The 19,997-nt window shown below is 55.7% G+C and overlaps 1 protein-coding gene across 1 annotated transcript in view; it reads right to left on the minus strand.

Moving 5' to 3' along the window:
• Positions 1-19,997, minus strand: part of LOC116958362 (phosphatidylinositol-3,5-bisphosphate 3-phosphatase MTMR6-like) — a 51,086-nt gene that overhangs the window by 11,725 nt on the left and 19,364 nt on the right. Inside the window, exons 6-7 of the mRNA XM_076056588.1 lie at positions 11,844-11,953; positions 7,332-7,457 (exon numbers count right to left, since the gene is read on the minus strand). Coding sequence (XP_075912703.1) covers positions 7,332-7,457; positions 11,844-11,953 — 236 coding nt within the window. The remainder of the gene's footprint in view (positions 1-7,331; positions 7,458-11,843; positions 11,954-19,997) is intronic.

Consider the following 19,997-nt stretch of genomic DNA (forward strand, 5'->3'; position numbering starts at 1 on the left):
GTTGATGGTGTTGGTGGTGGTGTTGGTGGTGGTGTTGGTGGTGGTGGTGTTGGTTGGAGTGTTGGTCGTGGTAGTGTTGGTGGTGGTGTTGGTAGTGTTGGTGGTAGTGTTGGTGGTGTTGGTGGTATTGGTGTTGGTGGTGATGGTGGTAGTGTTGGTCGTAGTAGTGGTGGTAGTAGTCGTGGTAGTGTTGGTGGTAGTGGTGTTGGTGGTGGTGTTGGTGGTGTTGGTGGTAGTGGTGGTGGTAGTAGTAGTGGTGTTGGTGGTGATGGTGGTAGTGTTGGTGGTAGTAGTGGTGGTAGTAGTGGTGGTGGTGTTGGCGGTGATGGTGGTGGTGTTGGTGGTGGTGTTGGTGGTGGTGTTGGTGGTGGTGTTGGTGGTGGTAGTGTTGGTGGTGTTGTTGGTGGTGTTGGTGGTGGTGTTGGTGGTGGTGTTGGTGGTGGTGTTGGTGGTATTGTTGGTGGTGGTGGTAGTGTTGGTGGTAGTGTTGGTGATAGTGTTGGTGGTAGTAGTGGTGGTAGCGTTGGTGGTGTTGGTGGTAGTGGTATTGGTGGTGATGGTGGTAGTGGTGTTGGTGGTAGTAGTGGTGTTGGTGGTGATGGTAGTAGTGGTGGTAGTGTTGGTGGTAGTGTTGGTGGTATTGGTGTTGGTGGTGATGTTGGTGGTGTTGGTGGTAGTGTTGGTGGTAGTGTTGGTGGTAGTAGTGGTGGTAGTAGTGGTGGTAGTAGTGGTGGTAGTGGTGGTAGTAGTGGTGGTAGTGTTGGTGGTAGTGTTGGTGGTGATGTTGGTGGTGTTAGTGGTAGTGTTGGTGGTAGTAGTGGTGGTAGTAGTGGTGGTGTTGGTGGTGGTAGTGGTGGTAGTAGTGGTGGTGTTGGTGGTGGTAGTGGTGGTAGTGGTGGTAGTGGTGGTAGTAGTGGTGGTGTTGGTGGTGAGGGTGGTAGCGATGGTGGTAGTGTTGGTGGTGGTGTTGGTGGTGTTGGTGGTGAGGGTGGTAGTGATGGTGTAAGTGTTGGTGGTGGTAGTGGTGGTGGTAGTAGTAGTGGTGTTGGTGGTGATAGTGGTAGTGTTGGTGGTAGGAGTGGTGGTAGTTGTGGTGGAAGTGTTGGTGGTAGTGGTGTTGGTGGTGTTGGTGGTAGTGGTGTTGGTGGTAGTGGTGTTGGTGGTGATGGTGGTAGTAGTGGTGGTAGTGTTGGTGGTAGTAGTGGTGGTAGTAGTGGTAGTAGTAGTGGTGGTAGTGGTGTTGGTGGTGTTGGTGGTGATGGTGGTAGTGGTGTTGGTGGTGGTGTTGGTGGTGGTGTTGGTGGTGGTAGTGTTGGTGGTGTTGTTGGTGGTGTTGGTGGTGTTGGTGGTGGTGTTGGTGGTATTGTTGGTGTTGGTGGTAGTGTTGGTGGTAGTGTTGGTGGTAGTGTTGGTGGTATTGGTGTTGGTGGTGATGTTGGTGGTGTTGGTGGTAGTGTTGGTGGTAGTGTTGGTGGTAGTAGTGGTGGTAGTAGTGGTAGTAGTGGTGGTAGTAGTGGTGGTAGTGGTGTTGGTGGTGATGGTAGTAGTGGTGGTAGTGTTGGTGGTAGTGTTGGTGGTATTGGTGTTGGTGGTGATGTTGGTGGTGTTGGTGGTAGTGTTGGTGGTAGTGTTGGTGGTAGTAGTGGTGGTAGTAGTGGTGGAAGTGGTGGTAGTAGTGGTGGTAGTGTTGGTGGTAGTGTTGGTGGTGATGTTGGTGGTGTTGGTGGTAGTGTTGGTGGTAGTAGTGGTGGTAGTAGTGGTGGTGTTGGTAGTGGTGGTAGTGGTGGTAGTAGTGGTGGTGTTGGTGGTGAGGGTGGTAGCGATGGTGGTAGTGTTGGTGGTGGTGTTGGTGGTGTTGGTGGTGAGGGTGGTATTGATGGTGTAAGTGTTGGTGGTGGTAGTGGTGGTGGTCGTAGTAGTGGTGTTGGTGGTGATGGTGGTAGTGTTGGTGGTAGTGTTGGTGGTAGGAGTGGTGGTAGTTGTAGTGGACGTGTTGGTGGTAGTGGTGTTGGTGGTGTTGGTGGTAGTGGTGTTGGTGGTAGTGGTGTTGGTGGTGATGGTGGTAGTAGTGGTGGTAGTGTTGGTGGTAGTAGTGGTGGTAGTAGTGGTAGTAGTAGTGGTGGTAGTGGTGTTGGTGGTGTTGGTGGTGATGGTGGTAGTGGTGTTGGTGGTGGTGCTGGTGGTGGTGTTGGTGGTGGTAGTGTTGGTGGTGTTGTTGGTGGTGTTGGTGGTGTTGGTGGTGGTGTTGGTGGTAGTGTTGGTGGTGGTGGTAATGTTGGTGGTAGTGTTGGTGATAGTGTTGGTGGTAGTAGTGGTGGTAGCGTTGGTGGTGTTGGTCTTAGTGGTCGTAGTGGTATTGGTGGTGATGGTGGTAGTGGTGGTAGTGTTGGTGGTATTGGGGTTGGTGGTGATGTTGGTGGTGTTAGTGGTAGTGTTGGTGGTAGTGTTGGTGGTAGTAGTGGTGGTAGTAGTGGTAGTAGTGGTGGTAGTAGTGGTAGTAGTGGTGGTAGTAGTGGTGGTAGTATTGGTGGTAGTGTTGGTGGTGATGTTGGTGGTGTTGGTGGTAGTGTAGGTGGTAGTAGTGGTGGTAGTAGTGGTGGTGTTGGTGGTAGTAGTGGTGGTAGTGATGTTGGTGGTGGTGGTGGTAGTAGTGGTGGTGTTCTTGGTGATAGTGGTGGTAGTGTTGGTGGTAGGAGTGGTGGTAGTTGTGGTGGAAGTGTTGGTGGTAGTGGTGTTGGTGGTGTTGGTGGTAGTGGTGTTGGTGGTAGTGGTGTTGGTGGTGATGGTGGTAGAAGTGGTGGTAGTGTTGGTGGTAGTAGTGGTGGTAGTAGTGGTAGTAGTAGTGGTGGTAGTGGTGTTGGTGGTGTTGGTGGTGATGGTGGTAGTGGTGTTGGTGGTAGTGGTGTTGGTGGTGTTGGTGGTAGTGGTGGTGGTAGTAGTAGTGGTGTTGGTGGTGATGGTGGTAGTGTTGGTGGAAGTAGTGGTGGTGGTGTTGGTGGTAGTAGTGGTGGTAGTGTTGGTGGTAGTGGTGTTGGTGGTGTTGGTGGTCGTGGTGTTGGTGGTAGTGGTGTTGGTGGCGATGGTGGCGATGGTGGTAGTGTTGGTGGTGGTAGTGGTGGTAGTAGTGGTGGTGGTAGTGGTGTTGGTGGTGTTGGTGGTAGTAGTGGTGGTAGTGGTGTTGGTGGTGATGGTGGTAGTAGTGGTGGTAGTGGTGGTGATAGTGGTGGTAGTGCTGGTGGTAGGAGTGGTGGTAGTTGTGGTGGAAGTGTTGGTGGTAGTGGTGTTGGTGGTGTTGGTGGTAGTGGTGTTGGTGGTAGTGGTGTTGGTGGTGATGGTGGTAGAAGTGGTGGTAGTGTTGGTGGTAGTAGTGGTGGTAGTAGTGGTAGTAGTAGTGGTGGTAGTGGTGTTGGTGGTGTTGGTGGTGATGGTGGTAGTGGTGTTGGTGGTAGTGGTGTTGGTGGTAGTGGTGTTGGTGGTAGTGGTGGTGGTAGTAGTAGTGGTGTTGGTGGTGATGGTGGTAGTGTTGGTGGAAGTAGTGGTGGTGGTGTTGGTGGTAGTAGTGGTGGTAGTGTTGGTGGTAGTGGTGTTGGTGGTGTTGGTGGTCGTGGTGTTGGTGGTAGTGGTGTTGGTGGCGATGGTGGCGATGGTGGTAGTGTTGGTGGTGGTAGTGGTGGTAGTAGCGGTGGTGGTAGTGGTGTTGGTGGTGTTGGTGGTAGTAGTGGTGGTAGTGGTGTTGGTGGTGATGGTGGTAGTAGTGGTGGTAGTGGTGTTGGTAGTGATGGTGGTAGTAGTGGTGGTAGTGGTGTTGGTGGTGTTGGTGGTAGTGGTGGTGGTAGTAGTAGTGGTGTTGGTGGCGATGGGGTTGGTGGTAGTAGTGGTGGTAGTGGTGGTGTGGGTGGTAGTAGTGGTGGTAGTGTTGGTGGTAGTGGTGTTGGTGTTGGTGGTGGTGATGGTGGTAGTGTTGGTGGTAGTGTTGGTGTTAGTAGTGGTGGTAGTGGTAGTAGTGTTGGTGGTAGTAGTAGTGGTGGTGGTGGTGGTAGTAGTGGTGGTAGTAGTGGTGGTAGTAGTGGTGGTGGTGATGGTGGTGGTGTTGGTGGTAGTAGTGGTGGTGGTGTTGGTGGTGATGTTGGTGGTAGTGTTGGTGTTAGTAGTGGTGTTGGTGGTGTTGGTGGTGATGTTGGTGGTGATGTTGGTGGTAGTAGTAGTGGTAGTAGTGGTGGTAATAGTGGTGGTGTTGGTGGTAGTGGTGTTGGTATTAGTGGTGGTAGTAGTGGTGGTGTTGGTGGTAGTGTTGGTGTTAGTAGTGGTGGTAGTGGTGTTGGTGATGTTGGTGGTGATGTTGGTGGTAGTAGTAGTGGTAGTAGTGGTGCTAGTAGTGGTGGTGTTGGTATTAGTGGTGGTAGTAGTGGTGGTGTTGGTGGTGCAAGTGTTGGTAGTAGTGTTGGCAGTGTTGGTGTTAGTAGTGGTGGTGGTGTTGGTGGTGATGTTGGTGGTAGTAGTAGTGGTAGTATTGGTGGGAGTAGTGGTGGTAGTAGTGGTGGTGTTGGTGGTAGTAGTGGTATTAGTAGTGGTAGTAGTAGTGGTGGTGATGGTGGTAGTGTTGGTGTTAGTTTTGGTGTTAGTAGTATTGGTGGTGTTGGTGGCGATGTTGGTGTTAGTAGTGGTGGTAGTGGTGGTGGTAGTAGTGGTGTTGGTGGTGATGGTGGTAGTGTTGGTGGTAGTAGTGGTAGTAGTGTTGGTGGTAGTAGTGGTGGTAGTGGTGATGGTGGTAGTGGTGTTGATGGTCGTGTTGGTGGCGATGTTGGTGTTAGTAGTGGTGTTAGTAGTGGTAGTAGTAGTGGTGGTAGTGGTGATGGTGTTAGTAGTGTTGGTGGTGGTGGCGGTGATGTTGGTGGCGATGTTGGTGGTGGTAGTAGTGGTGGTGATGTTGGTGGTGTTGGTGGTGGTGTTGATGGTGTTGGTGGTGGTGTTGGTGGTGGTGTTGGTGGTGGTGGTGTTGGTTGGAGTGTTGGTCGTGGTAGTGTTGGTGGTGGTGTTGGTAGTGTTGGTGGTAGTGTTGGTGGTGGTGGTGTTGGTGGTATTGGTGTTGGTGGTGATGGTGGTAGTGTTGGTCGTAGTAGTGGTGGTAGTAGTCGTGGTAGTGTTGGTGGTAGTGGTGTTGGTGGTGGTGTTGGTGGTGTTGGTGGTAGTGGTGGTGGTAGTAGTAGTGGTGTTGGTGGTGATGGTGGTAGTGTTGGTGGTAGTAGTGGTGGTGGTAGTGGTGGTGGTAGTAGTGGTGTTGGTGGTGATGGTGGTAGTGTTGGTGGTAGTAGTGGTAGTAGTGTTGGTGGTAGTAGTGGTGGTAGTGGTGATGGTGGTAGTGGTGTTGATGGTCGTGTTGGTGGCGATGTTGGTGTTAGTAGTGGTGTTAGTAGTGGTAGTAGTAGTGGTGGTAGTGGTGATGGTGTTAGTAGTGTTGGTGGTGGTGGCGGTGATGTTGGTGGCGATGTTGGTGGTGGTAGTAGTGGTGGTGATGTTGGTGGTTGTGTTGGTGGCGATGTTGGTGTTAGTAGTGGTGTTAGTAGTGGTAGTAGTAGTGGTGTTGGTGGTGATGGTGGTAGTGTCGGTGGTAGTGTTGGTGTTAGTAGTAGTGGTGGTAGTGTTGGTGGCGATGTTGGTGGCAGTTGTAGTGGTGGTGATGTTGGTGGTGGTGTTGGTGGCGATGTTGGTGTTAGTAGTGGTGGTAGTAGTGTTGGTGGTGTTGGTGTTAGCAGTGGTGTTAGAAGTATTGGTGGTGTTGGTGGCGATGTTGGTGTTAGTAGTGGTGGTAGTGATGGTGGTAGTAGTGGTGTTGGTGGTGATGGTGGTAGTGTTGGTGTTAGTAGTAGTGTTGGTGATGTTGGTGGCGATGTTGGTGGCGATGTTGGTGGCGATGTTGGTGGTGTTAGTAGTGGTGTTGGTGGTGTTGGTGGCGATGTTGTTGGCGATGTTGTTGGCGATGTTGGTGGTGTTAGTAGTGGTATTGGTGGTGTTGGTGGTGGTGTTGGTGGTGATGTTGTTGGCGATGTTGGTGGTGTTAGTAGTGGTGTTAGTAGTGTTGGTGGCGATGTTGTTGGCGATGTTGTTGGCGATGTTGGTGGTGTTAGTAGTGGTGTTAGTAGTGTTGGTGGTGGTGTTGGTGGTGATGTTGTTGGCGATGTTGGTGGTGTTAGTAGTGTTGTTGGCGATGTTGGTGGTGTTAGTAGTGGTGTTAGTAGTGTTGGTGGCGATGTTGTTGGCGATGTTGTTGGCGATGTTGGTGGTGTTAGTAGTGGTGTTAGTAGTGTTGGTGGTGGTGTTGGTGGTGATGTTGTTGGCGATGTTGGTGGTGTTAGTAGTGTTGTTGGCGATGTTGGTGGTGTTAGTAGTGGTGTTAGTAGTGTTGGTGGCGATGTTGTTGGCGATGTTGTTGGCGATGTTGGTGGTGTTAGTAGTGGTGTTAGTAGTGTTGGTGGTGGTGTTGGTGGTGATGTTGTTGGCGATGTTGGTGGTGTTAGTAGTGTTGTTGGCGATGTTGGTGGTGTTAGTAGTGGTGTTAGTAGTGTTGGTGGCGATGTTGTTGGCGATGTTGGTGGTGTTAGTAGTGGTGTTGGTGGTGTTGGTGGCGATGTTGTTGGCGATGTTGGTGGTGTTAGTAGTGGTGTTGGTGGTGGTGTTGGTGGTGATGTTGTTGGCGATGTTGGTGGTGTTAGTAGTGATGTTAGTAGTGTTGGTGGCGATGTTGTTGGCGATGTTGGTGGTGTTAGTAGTGGTGTTGGTGGTGTTGGTGGCGATGTTGTTGGCGATGTTGGTGGTGTTAGTAGTGGTGTTGGTGGTGTTGGTGGCGATGTTGTTGGCGATGTTGGTGGTGGTGGTAGTGTTGTTGGCGATGTTGTTGGCGATGTTGTTGGCGATGTTGGTGGTGTTAGTAGTGGTGTTGGTGGTGTTGGTGGCGATGTTGTTGGCGATGTTGGTGGTGTTAGTAGTGTTGGTGGTGATGTTGGTGGCGATGTTGTTGGCGATGGTGGTAGTGGTGTTGGTGGTAGTGTTGGTGGTGTTGGTGGCGATGTTGGTGGCGATGTTGGTGGTGGTAGTAGTGTTGGTGTTAGTAGTGGTGTTAGTAGTGGTGGTGATCTTGGTGGCGATGTTGTTGGCGATGTTGGTGGTGTTAGTAGTGGTGTTAGTAGTGGTGTTAGTAGTGCTGGTGGTGTCGGTGGCGATGTTGGTGGTGTTAGTAGTGGTGTTGGTGGTGTTGGTGGTGGTGTTGTTGGCGATGTTGGTGGTGATGTTGGTGGTGTTAGTGGTGTTGGCGATGTTGTTGTCGATGTGGTCACCATGAATCCGCGAGTGGAGCGGTAGAAGGGGTCGATGAGGAGCGACGCCAGCGAGGAGACCTGTGCTGTGCGGTCCCAGCCGTCCGAACAGTGGACGAGCACGCTGGCACGCTCGCTCACCACGGCCTGCAGAGTCCACCATCACCACCACCACCATCACAACCATCACCACCATCACCACCACCACCATCACAACCATCACCACCATCACCATCATCATCATCACCATCACCATCACTACCATCACCACCACCATCACCATCACCACCATCACAACCATCATCACCACCACCACCACCACCATCACCACCACCATCACCATCACCACCATCACCATCATCACCACCACCATCACCACCATCACAACCATCATCACCACCACCACCACCATCACCACCATCACTACCATCACCACCATCACCATCACCACCATCACCATCACCACCATCACCATCACCACCATCACCACCACCACCATCATCACCACCACCATCACCACCATCACCACCATCACCACCACCACCACTACCATCATCACCACCATCAAAACCACCACTACCACCACCACCACCACCACATCACACACACATAGAAACACCCACACACGCACAGTGACACACACACACAGTGACACACACACACAGACACACACAGTAACACACACACAAAGTGACACACACACGCACATTGACACGCACAGTGACACAAACAGTGACACACACAGTGACACAAACACACACGCTGACACACACATTGACACACACAGTGACACACACACGCACAGTGACACGAACAGTGACACACAAACAGTGACACACACACAGTGACACACACACACACATTGACACACACAGTGACACACACACACATTGACACACACACAGTGACACACACACAGTGACACACACACATTGACACACACAGTGACACACACAGTGACACACACATTGACACACACAGTGACACACACACACAGTGACACGCACAGTGACACACACAGTGACACACAACAACAACAACCGCCATTCGCCACTAAGTGGCGGTGACGTCACCACGACGCTTGTGCCAGGCCATGTGCACCCTGAGGCCACGTGAAGTGTCGAACGCCCGCTGGCAGGAGGTCACGGGGCAGACCCAGCAGGTGCCACGGGTCGAATGACTGAGATGACTGGCTGATGCACCACCTGTGCCCCCTACTGTGCCAACCTGCTGTGCTTTAGCCACCTGGCGCTCCGCTCGTTGTTGTGAGCATCGCTCCTCCGCCCTCCGTTGTTGTTGGAGGGCGACTGCCTAAAACTGCCCAGTAGCGTCCTTTACGAGCCTCCTCCACAGAGGCAGATCTTGACACCGCTGGTACCAGTCATCAGCAAGTCCACTCAGCTCCACGTCCTCCTGTACCACATCACTCCATCTCTTCTCTAGCCCATGCCGCGCCCACCTAGCCCCCTCAATCCGGCCGAACAAAAGCTGTTTCGGCATGTGGTGGCTGGGCATGCGGGCTACATGACCCAGCCAACACAGCCTTGCCCGCCGGAGGAGCTCACCGATGGGACCTTGCCCAGATCTTTCAAGGATTTGTGAGCTCCTCACACAATCCAGTCTGGTTAAACCCAGGATGAATCGTAGGCAGGCAAGCCTAAATGTTTCTAACCGGCGAAGATGTTCCATTAGGGGGGTCCACGTTTCGCAAGCGTAGAGAAGGGAGGGAATGACCGTGGCCGAGAAGACCTGAAGCTTAGTGCGGAGCGACAGACCAGGTAGCTTCCACACAGCGTTACGCAACCGATGAAAAGATAGTGCCGCTCGACTGATTCGGAGTGAGACCTCTGCTGTTAAACTGGAGCCAGTCATAAGCACACTGCCCAGGTATGGGAAACTCTCCACTCTCTCCACAACTGCCCCATCACCGATTGGGAGTTGTGGGGGTGGAGTGTCCGATGGTACAAAATGCCCAGGCAGGTGCTTAGTCTTGGTTGGGCTGATGGTAAGGCTCCATCTCTTAGTGGCACGCTCCAGTCTCAGCAGCAGCGTCTCCAACTCCTCCTCTGAAAGAGCAGCTATTACCAAATCATCAGCATACATAACGTGGTTGAGCAATAGGGAGCCATCCCTTGACCGCACCCGGGCATCGATTAGCCTCCCATTATATCTGTACCATATGGAGATTCCCCCGGTACAGCTATTGAAGGCTTCACGAACTACGTGGTCAAAATAGATGTTAAATAATGTGGGAGCCAGAGGACATCCCTATCGCACCCCAAGGTTTACAGGGAATGGCTCTGACTTCCGGCCACGTAGTTTTACCCGGGCCCGCTCACCATCATGAAGGTCCTTAATGATCGTGAGCAGAGGGTCAGGTACTCCAAAAGAATGAAGAACAACCCAGAGCCCAGGCCTACTGATGGTATCATAGGCCTTGACCAGGTCAATAAAGCAGAGATGTAGGTCTTGTTGGAATTCCCTACACCTCTGCTGTAGCAGACGGACAGAAAATATGGCATCTGTGCAGGACCGCCCTTTCCTGAAACCGCATTGGGGCTCCGCAAGCCTCTCCTCAGCGTGCCTGGCAAGGCGATGCTGAATAATCCTTGCCAGGACCTTTCCCGGCACACTGAGGAGTGAGATGCCCCTATAGTTGTTACAGTCTGTGCGGTCCCCCTTCTTAAAAAGGGGGACCACAAGGGCATCATTCCAATCCTGCGGAACCCGTCCAGTGGTCCAGACCGTTGTTATGATGTCATATAGGGCAGTCTGTGCACAAACGCCACCCTCCCTCAGCATTTCGCTTGGGAGATCATCTCTGCCCGCTGCCTTTCCTGGTCTCAGACTCCGGATCGCCTTCAGTACTTCCTCAACAGATGGCACCTCAGCCAGCCACTCACAGGGGGTGACTTCTTCCAATATTTGAGGCACCGCAGCCTCAGCAGGGTCATCCTCACTTTGTGCCACGATGTTTTCCTGGCTGAGGGATTTTCCCTCCCCCAGGACCTCACAGAAATGCTCAGCAAATCTGCAAACCTGTTCCTGGGGGTCGGAGATTGGATCACCGTTTTTTCCCCTAATGATGGTAATAGGTGTGGCGCTGCAGGTTACTTTTTTGATGGAGTTAAATAGAGATTTGTGATCACGGGCCACTGAGGCAGACTCCATCTCCTCAGCAACCCGCGACCACCACCCATCCTTGCAGCGCCTCACGGCTCTCCGAACCTCCGAGCGAAGGCTGCGGTAAGCCTCCTCATTCTCTGACGTGGGATTCTGTAGCCGATGACAGTGGGCCTGTCGCTTTTTCTCAACCATCCTGAACACCTCCTCTGTCAGCCAGGGTCTCTGGGGAGGTCTGGACCGCGTACCCAAAGCAGCCATTGCAGCTGCATGAGTCACAGTCCTAAACCTCGCCCATTTACCCTCGACATCAGGAGGAGTCGGGGACGATGCCAATCCCAGCCGCAAGCGATGATGAAATTCTCGCTTGCAACTTTCATCAGATAACTGAGACCAGGCCACTTTAGGTTGGAATGGGGTCCTGGGTGTACACCCACCACCGGAGGGGAAGAATGGCAGGCGCATCTTACAGATGACTAGTCGATGGTCAGAGGGCAGATCAGCTCCACGGTAGGTCCTGGAGTCAAGGACATGGGCTCGCATCCGCTGGTCCGTCACTATGTAGTCCAGCAGATGTTCTTGCTTGGACCCGGCATGCATCCATGATGTTGTGTGGATGCGCCGATGCCGGAACAGCGTGTTGGTAACTACAAGCCCATGGGCTGCACAAAAATCTAGCAGCCTCCTACCGTTGTTATTGAGCTGATCTGGCCCATGCCCTCCAATCACTCCAGACCAGGTGCCAGTATCATGACCAACTCGGGCATTGAAGTCACCAAACATGATGACTCTATCCCGAGGGGCCACTTTAGCCAGCACCTGTGACAGGAGGTTATAGAAGGCATCTGACTCATCGGCTTTGCCTGCATCCCTCCACGGATGTTCGTCTTCGGTGGGGGCATAAGTAACCACGACCACCACTCCTCGCCTCCGGTTGATGGGAAGGCGAGCCCAAAGTAGCCTGGGGCTTACAGCTTCCCACACCTCATCGCCATGCTCCCACGCCCCCGTCATTATTTTGTTCAAAAGAAGAGCCACTCCCTGTTGTTTGGCAGTCTCCTGCCCCGAGTAGAGGACTGTCCACCCCTCATGGTGGCAGGAGCCAGAGCCGGTCCACCGGACCTCCTAAATGCCACATAGATCCAGGCGGTACCGGTCCAGCTCCCGACAGAGGAGTGGCAGCCTCTCCTCCGCAGTGAGCGTTTGACCATTCCACGTGGCCACCCATAATGGCTTTTCGTTTTTTCTGGAGGAGCCCCGAGGGTAAATATTCAATCTCCTGGCTCCGCCAATTGGGGTTTGGCCAGGAGACGTCATAGACGCCTGGCCCCCCGGGGCCTCCGGCACAAGCTTATTAGTTACATATTTCAGTTTAACACACAGAGTGACACACACAGTGACACACGTGACCTTGGCGATGAACACGGCTGTGTCCATCACGGTCTTGATGTGACGGAGCCACCCACTGCTCTCCAGCCCCGTGATGAAGTCACCCGAGCTGAGGTTCTTGGTCTGGCAGACTGAGCGCAGATCAACAACAAAAACAACCACAACAACAACAACACAGCTATTAGTGTGGTCCTACAGTGAGTGGGTGAGTGAGTGGTGAGTGGGTGAGTGGTGAGTGAGTGAGTGGTGAGCGGGTGAGTAAGTGGTGAGCGGGTGAGTGAGTGGGTGACTGAGTGAGTGAGTGGGTGAGTGAGTGGGTGAGTGGGTGAGTGAGTGAGTGAGTGGGTGACTGAGTGAGTGAGTGGGTGAGTGTGTGAGTGAGTGAGTAGGTGGGTGGGTGAGTGAGTGAGTGAGTGGGTGAGTGGGTGAGTGAGTGGTGAGCGGGTGAGTGAGTGAGTGAGTGAGTGGGTGAGTGAGTGAGTGGGCGAGCGGGTGAGTGGTGAGCGGGTGAGTGAGTGAGCGGGCGAGTGGTGAGTGGGTGAGTGAGTGGGCGAGTGAGTGGTGAGCGGGTGAGTGAGTGGTGAGCGGGTGAGTGGTGAGTGGGTGAGTGAGTGGTGAGCGGGTGAGTGAGTGGCGAGCGGGTGAGTGGGCGAACGGGTGAGCGAGTGAGTGAGTGGTGAGTGGGTGAATGAGTGGTGAGCGGGCGAGTGGTGAGTGAGTGGTAAGCGAGTGAGTGAGCGAGTAGTGAGTGAGCGAGTAGTGAGTGAGTGGTGAGTGAGTGAGCGAGCGAGTGAGTGAGTGAGCGAGTGAGTGGGTAGGTGAGCGAGTGAGTGAGTTAGCGAGTAGTGAGTGAGTGGTGAGTGAGCGAGTGAGTGAGTGAGCGAGTAGTGAGTGAGTGGTGAGTGAGTGAGTGAGCGAGCGAGTGAGTGGGTAGGTGAGCGAGCGAGTGAGTGAGTGAGTGAGTGGGTGAGTGAGTGAGTGAGTAGTGAGTGAGTGGTGAGTGAGTGAGTGAGCGAGTGGTAAGCGAATGAGTGAGCGAGTGGTGAGTGAGTGAGTGAGCGAGTGAGTGAGCGAGTGAGTGGGTAGGTGAGCGAGTGAGTGAGTGAGCGAGTAGTGAGTGAGTGGTGAGTGAGCGAGTGAGTGAGTGAGCGAGTGAGTGAGTAAGTGAGTGAGTGAGTGGTGAGTGAGTGAGTGAGTGGTGAGTGAGTGAGTGGTGAGTGAGCGAGCGAGTGGTGAGTGAGTGGTGAGTGAGCGAGCGAGTGAGCGAGTGAGTGAGTAAGTGAGTGAGTGAGTGAGCGAGTGAGTGAGTAAGTGAGTGAGTGAGTGAGCGAGTAGTGAGTGAGTGGTGAGTGAGCGAGTGAGTGAGTGAGCGAGTGAGTAAGTGAGTGAGTGAGTGGTGAGTGAGCGAGTGGGTGGGTGAGTGAGCGAGTGGGTGGGTGGGTGAGCGAGTAGTGAGTGAGTGGTGAGTGAGCGAGTTAGTGAGTGAGCGAGTGAGTGGTGAGTGAGCGAGTGGGTGGGTGGGTGAGCGAGTGATGAGGCTGGCCCTCATCACGTGGATGTTCTCGATGCGTGAGTGAGCGAGCAAGTGGTGAGTGATTGAGCGAGCGATTGGTGAGCGAGCGAGTGAGTGAGCGAGTGAGTGAGCGAGTGGTGTGCGAGCGAGTGGTGAGTGAGCGAGTGGTGAGCGAGTGAGCGAGCGAGCGAGTGGTGAGGCCAGCCCGCTCACCCTCCAGCAGCTTGGTGAGGCTGGCCCTCATCACGTGGATGTTCTCGATGCGAGAGTGAGCGAGCGAGTGAGTGAGCGAGTGGTGAGCGAGTGAGCGAGTGAGCGAGCGAGTGGTGAGCGAGTGAGCGAGCGAGCGAGTGAGTGAGCGAGCGAGTGGTGAGGCCAGCTCGCTCACCCTCCAGCAGCTTGGTGAGGCTGGCCCTCATCACGTGGATGTTCTCGATGCGAGAGTGAGCGAGTGAGTGAGTGAGCGAGTAGTGAGTGAGTGAGCGAGTAGTGAGTGAGTGAGCGAGCGAGTGAGTGAGCGAGTGGTGAGCGAGTGAGTGAGCGAGCGAGTAAGTGAGCGAGCGAGTGGTGAGTGAGCGGGTGAGTGAGTGAGTGAGTGAGCGAGCGAGTGGCGAGCAAGTGGTGAGTAAGTGAGTGAGTGAGCGAGCGAGTGGTGAGTGAGTGAGTGGTGAGCGAGTGAGTGAGCGAGCGAGTGGTGAGCGAGCGAGTGGTGAGGCCAGCCCGCTCACCCTCCAGCAGCTTGGTGAGGCTGGCCCTCATCACGTGGATGTTCTCGATGCGAGAGTGAGCGAGCGAGTGAGTGAGCGAGTAGTGAGTGAGTGAGCGAGCGAGTGAGTGAGCGAGTAGTGAGTGAGTGGTGAGCGAGCGAGTGAGTGAGCGAGCGAGTGGTGAGGCCAGCCCGCTCACCCTCCAGCAGCTTGGTGAGGCTGGCCCTCATCACGTGGATGTTGTTGATGCGTGAGTGAGTGAGTGAGCGAGCGAGTGGCGAGCAAGTGGTGAGTAAGTGAGTGAGTGAGCGAGCGAGTGGTGAGCGAGCGAGTGAGTGAGCGAGTGGCGAGCGAGTGAGTGAGTGAGTGAGTGAGCGAGCGAGTGAGTGAGCGAGCGAGTGGTGAGGCCAGCCCGCTCACCCTCCAGCAGCTTAGTGAGGCTGGCCCTCATCACGTGGATGTTCTCGATGCGAGAGTGAGCGAGCGAGTGAGTGAGCGAGTAGTGAGTGAGTGAGCGAGTGAGTGAGCGAGTGGTGAGCGAGTGAGTGAGCGAGTGAGTGAGCGAGTAGTGAGTGAGTGAGCGAGCGAGTGAGTGAGCGAGTAGTGAGCGAGTGAGTGAGCGAGCGAGTGAGTGAGTGAGTGAGCGAGCGAGTGGTGAGGCCAGCCCGCTCACCCTCCAGCAGCTTGGTGAGGCTGGCCCTCATCACGTGGATGTTCTCGATGCGAGAGTGAGCGAGCGAGTGAGTGAGCGAGTGGTGAGCGAGTGAGCGAGTGAGCGAGCGAGTGGTGAGCGAGTGAGCGAGCGAGCGAGTGAGTGAGCGAGCGAGTGGTGAGGCCAGCTCGCTCACCCTCCAGCAGCTTGGTGAGGCTGGCCCTCATCACGTGGATGTTCTCGATGCGAGAGTGAGCGAGCGAGTGAGTGAGCGAGTAGTGAGTGAGTGAGCGAGTAGTGAGTGAGTGAGCGAGCGAGTGAGTGAGCGAGTGGTGAGCGAGTGAGTGAGCGAGCGAGTAAGTGAGCGAGCGAGTGGTGAGTGAGCGGGTGAGTGAGTGAGTGAGCGAGCGAGTGGCGAGCAAGTGGTGAGTAAGTGAGTGAGTGAGCGAGCGAGTGGTGAGTGAGTGAGTGGTGAGCGAGTGAGTGAGCGAGCGAGTGGTGAGCGAGCGAGTGGTGAGGCCAGCCCGCTCACCCTCCAGCAGCTTGGTGAGGCTGGCCCACATCACGTGGATGTTCTCGATGCGAGAGTGAGCGAGCGAGTGAGTGAGCGAGTAGTGAGTGAGTGAGCGAGCGAGTGAGTGAGCGAGTAGTGAGTGAGTGGTGAGCGAGCGAGTGAGTGAGCGAGCGAGTGGTGAGGCCAGCCCGCTCACCCTCCAGCAGCTTGGTGAGGCTGGCCCTCATCACGTGGATGTTGTTGATGCGTGAGTGAGTGAGTGAGCGAGCGAGTGGCGAGCAAGTGGTGAGTAAGTGAGTGAGTGAGCGAGCGAGTGGTGAGCGAGCGAGTGAGTGAGCGAGTGGCGAGCGAGTGAGTGAGTGAGTGAGTGAGCGAGCGAGTGAGTGAGCGAGCGAGTGGTGAGGCCAGCCCGCTCACCCTCCAGCAGCTTAGTGAGGCTGGCCCTCATCACGTGGATGTTCTCGATGCGAGAGTGAGCGAGCGAGTGAGTGAGCGAGTAGTGAGTGAGTGAGCGAGTGAGTGAGCGAGTGGTGAGCGAGTGAGTGAGCGAGTGAGTGAGCGAGTAGTGAGTGAGTGAGCGAGCGAGTGAGTGAGCGAGTAGTGAGCGAGTGAGTGAGCGAGCGAGTGAGTGAGTGAGTGAGCGAGCGAGTGGTGAGGCCAGCCCGCTCACCCTCCAGCAGCTTGGTGAGGCTGGCCCTCATCACGTGGATGTTCTCGATGCGAGAGTGAGCGAGCGAGTGAGTGAGCGAGTAGTGAGTGAGTGAGCGAGTGAGTGAGCGAGTGGTGAGCGAGTGAGTGAGCGAGTGAGTGAGCGAGTAGTGAGTGAGTGAGCGAGCGAGTGAGTGAGCGAGTAGTGAGCGAGTGAGTGAGCGAGCGAGTGAGTGAGTGAGTGAGCGAGCGAGTGGTGAGGCCAGCCCGCTCACCCTCCAGCAGCTTGGTGAGGCTGGCCCTCATCACGTGGATGTTCTCGATGCGAGAGTGAGCGAGCGAGTGAGTGAGCGAGTAGTGAGTGAGCGAGTAGTGAGTGAGTGAGCGAGTGGTGAGTGAGTGGTGAGTGAGCGAGCGAGTGAGCGAGTGAGTGAGTAAGTGAGTGAGTGAGTGAGCGAGTGAGTGAGTAAGTGAGTGAGTGAGTGAGCGAGTAGTGAGTGAGTGGTGAGTGAGCGAGTGAGTGAGTGAGCGAGTGAGTAAGTGAGTGAGTGAGTGGTGAGTGAGCGAGTGGGTGGGTGAGTGAGCGAGTGGGTGGGTGGGTGAGCGAGTAGTGAGTGAGTGGTGAGTGAGCGAGTGAGTGAGTGAGCGAGTGAGTGGTGAGTGAGCGAGTGGGTGGGTGGGTGAGCGAGTGATGAGGCTGGCCCTCATCACGTGGATGTTCTCGATGCGTGAGTGAGCGAGCAAGTGGTCAGTGATTGAGCGAGCGATTGGTGAGCGAGCGAGTGAGTGAGCGAGTGAGTGAGCGAGTGGTGTGCGAGCGAGTGGTGAGTGAGCGAGTGGTGAGCGAGTGAGCGAGCGAGCGAGTGGTGAGGCCAGCCCGCTCACCCTCCAGCAGCTTGGTGAGGCTGGCCCTCATCACGTGGATGTTCTCGATGCGAGAGTGAGCGAGCGAGTGAGTGAGCGAGTGGTGAGCGAGTGAGCGAGTGAGCGAGCGAGTGGTGAGCGAGTGAGCGAGCGAGCGAGTGAGTGAGCGAGCGAGTGGTGAGGCCAGCTCGCTCACCCTCCAGCAGCTTGGTGAGGCTGGCCCTCATCACGTGGATGTTCTCGATGCGAGAGTGAGCGAGCGAGTGAGTGAGCGAGTAGTGAGTGAGTGAGCGAGTAGTGAGTGAGTGAGCGAGCGAGTGAGTGAGCGAGTGGTGAGCGAGTGAGTGAGCGAGCGAGTAAGTGAGCGAGCGAGTGGTGAGTGAGCGGGTGAGTGAGTGAGTGAGCGAGCGAGTGGCGAGCAAGTGGTGAGTAAGTGAGTGAGTGAGCGAGCGAGTGGTGAGTGAGTGAGTGGTGAGCGAGTGAGTGAGCGAGCGAGTGGTGAGCGAGCGAGTGGTGAGGCCAGCCCGCTCACCCTCCAGCAGCTTGGTGAGGCTGGCCCTCATCACGTGGATGTTCTCGATGCGAGAGTGAGCGAGCGAGTGAGTGAGCGAGTAGTGAGTGAGTGAGCGAGCGAGTGAGTGAGCGAGTAGTGAGTGAGTGGTGAGCGAGCGAGTGAGTGAGCGAGCGAGTGGTGAGGCCAGCCCGCTCACCCTCCAGCAGCTTGGTGAGGCTGGCCCTCATCACGTGGATGTTCTCGATGCGAGAGTGAGCGAGCGAGTGAGTGAGCGAGTAGTGAGTGAGTGAGCGAGCGAGTGAGTGAGCGAGTAGTGAGTGAGTGGTGAGCGAGCGAGTGAGTGAGCGAGCGAGTGGTGAGGCCAGCCCGCTCACCCTCCAGCAGCTTGGTGAGGCTGGCCCTCATCACGTGGATGTTGTTGATGCGTGAGTGAGTGAGTGAGCGAGCGAGTGGCGAGCAAGTGGTGAGTAAGTGAGTGAGTGAGCGAGCGAGTGGTGAGCGAGCGAGTGAGTGAGCGAGTGGCGAGCGAGTGAGTGAGTGAGTGAGTGAGCGAGCGAGTGAGTGAGCGACCGAGTGGTGAGGCCAGCCCGCTCACCCTCCAGCAGCTTAGTGAGGCTGGCCCTCATCACGTGGATGTTCTCGATGCGAGAGTGAGCGAGCGAGTGAGTGAGCGAGTAGTGAGTGAGTGAGCGAGTGAGTGAGCGAGCGAGTGAGTGAGTGAGTGAGCGAGCGAGTGGTGAGGCCAGCCCGCTCACCCTCCAGCAGCTTGGTGAGGCTAGCCCTCATCACGTGGATGTTCTCGATGCGAGAGTGAGCGAGCGAGTGAGTGAGCGAGTGGTGAGCGAGTGAGCGAGTGAGCGAGCGAGTGGTGAGCGAGTGAGCGAGCGAGCGAGTGAGTGAGCGAGCGAGTGGTGAGGCCAGCTCGCTCACCCTCCAGCAGCTTGGTGAGGCTGGCCCTCATCACGTGGATGTTCTCGATGCGAGAGTGAGCGAGCGAGTGAGTGAGCGAGTAGTGAGTGAGTGAGCGAGTAGTGAGTGAGTGAGCGAGCGAGTGAGTGAGCGAGTGGTGAGCGAGTGAGTGAGCGAGCGAGTAAGTGAGCGAGCGAGTGGTGAGTGAGCGGGTGAGTGAGTGAGTGAGCGAGCGAGTGGCGAGCAAGTGGTGAGTAAGTGAGTGAGTGAGCGAGCGAGTGGTGAGTGAGTGAGTGGTGAGCGAGTGAGTGAGCGAGCGAGTGGTGAGCGAGCGAGTGGTGAGGCCAGCCCGCTCACCCTCCAGCAGCTTGGTGAGGCTGGCCCTCATCACGTGGATGTTCTCGATGCGAGAGTGAGCGAGCGAGTGAGTGAGCGAGTAGTGAGTGAGTGAGCGAGCGAGTGAGTGAGCGAGTAGTGAGTGAGTGGTGAGCGAGCGAGTGAGTGAGCGAGCGAGTGGTGAGGCCAGCCCGCTCACCCTCCAGCAGCTTGGTGAGGCTGGCCCTCATCACGTGGATGTTGTTGATGCGTGAGTGAGTGAGTGAGTGAGCGAGCGAGTGGCGAGCAAGTGGTGAGTAAGTGAGTGAGTGAGCGAGCGAGTGGTGAGCGAGCGAGTGAGTGAGCGAGTGGCGAGCGAGTGAGTGAGTGAGTGAGCGAGCGAGTGAGTGAGCGAGCGAGTGGAGAGGCCAGCCCGCTCACCCTCCAGCAGCTTAGTGAGGCTGGCCCTCATCACGTGGATGTTCTCGATGCGAGAGTGAGCGAGCGAGTGAGTGAGCGAGTAGTGAGTGAGTGAGCGAGTGAGTGAGCGAGTGGTGAGCGAGTGAGTGAGCGAGTGAGTGAGCGAGTAGTGAGTGAGTGAGCGAGCGAGTGAGTGAGCGAGTAGTGAGCGAGTGAGTGAGCGAGCGAGTGAGTGAGTGAGTGAGCGAGCGAGTGGTGAGGCCAGCCCGCTCACCCTCCAGCAGCTTGGTGAGGCTGGCCCTCATCACGTGGATGTTCTCGATGCGAGAGTGAGCGAGCGAGTGAGTGAGCGAGTAGTGAGTGAGTGAGCGAGTGAGTGAGCGAGTGGTGAGCGAGTGAGTGAGCGAGTGAGTGAGCGAGTAGTGAGTGAGTGAGCGAGCGAGTGAGTGAGCGAGTAGTGAGCGAGTGAGTGAGCGAGCGAGTGAGTGAGTGAGTGAGCGAGCGAGTGGTGAGGCCAGCCCGCTCACCCTCCAGCAGCTTGGTGAGGCTGGCCCTCATCACGTGGATGTTCTCGATGCGAGAGTGAGCGAGCGAGTGAGTGAGCGAGTAGTGAGTGAGCGAGTAGTGAGTGAGTGAGCGAGCGAGTGAGTGAGCGAGTGGTGAGCGAGTGAGTGAGCGAGCGAGTAAGTGAGCGAGCGAGTGGTGAGTGAGCGAGTGAGTGGTGAGCGAGTGAGCGAGCGAGTGGTGAGTGAGCGGGTGAGTGAGTGAGTGAGCGAGCGAGTGGCGAGCAAGTGGTGAGTAAGTGAGTGAGTGAGCGAGCGAGTGGTGAGCGAGCGAGTGGTGAGGCCAGCCCGCTCACCCTCCAGCAGCTTGGTGAGGCTGGCCCTCATCACGTGGATGTTCTCGATGCGAGAGTGAGCGAGCGAGTGAGTGAGCGAGTAGTGAGTGAGTGAGCGAGTGAGTGAGCGAGTGAGTGAGCGAGTGGTGAGCGAGTGAGTGAGCGAGCGAGTGAGTGAGCGAGCGAGTGGTGAGGCCAGCCCGCTCACCCTCCAGCAGCTTGGTGAGGCTGGCCCTCATCACGTGGATGTTCTCGATGCGAGAGTGAGCGAGCGAGTGAGT

This window comes from Petromyzon marinus, chromosome 76 (genome assembly GCF_048934315.1).
Source record: "Petromyzon marinus isolate PM22_M1 ecotype Great Lakes invasive population chromosome 76, UKy_Petmar_22M1.pri1.0, whole genome shotgun sequence".
In the NCBI taxonomy this organism is placed as follows: Eukaryota; Metazoa; Chordata; class Hyperoartia; order Petromyzontiformes; family Petromyzontidae; genus Petromyzon; species Petromyzon marinus.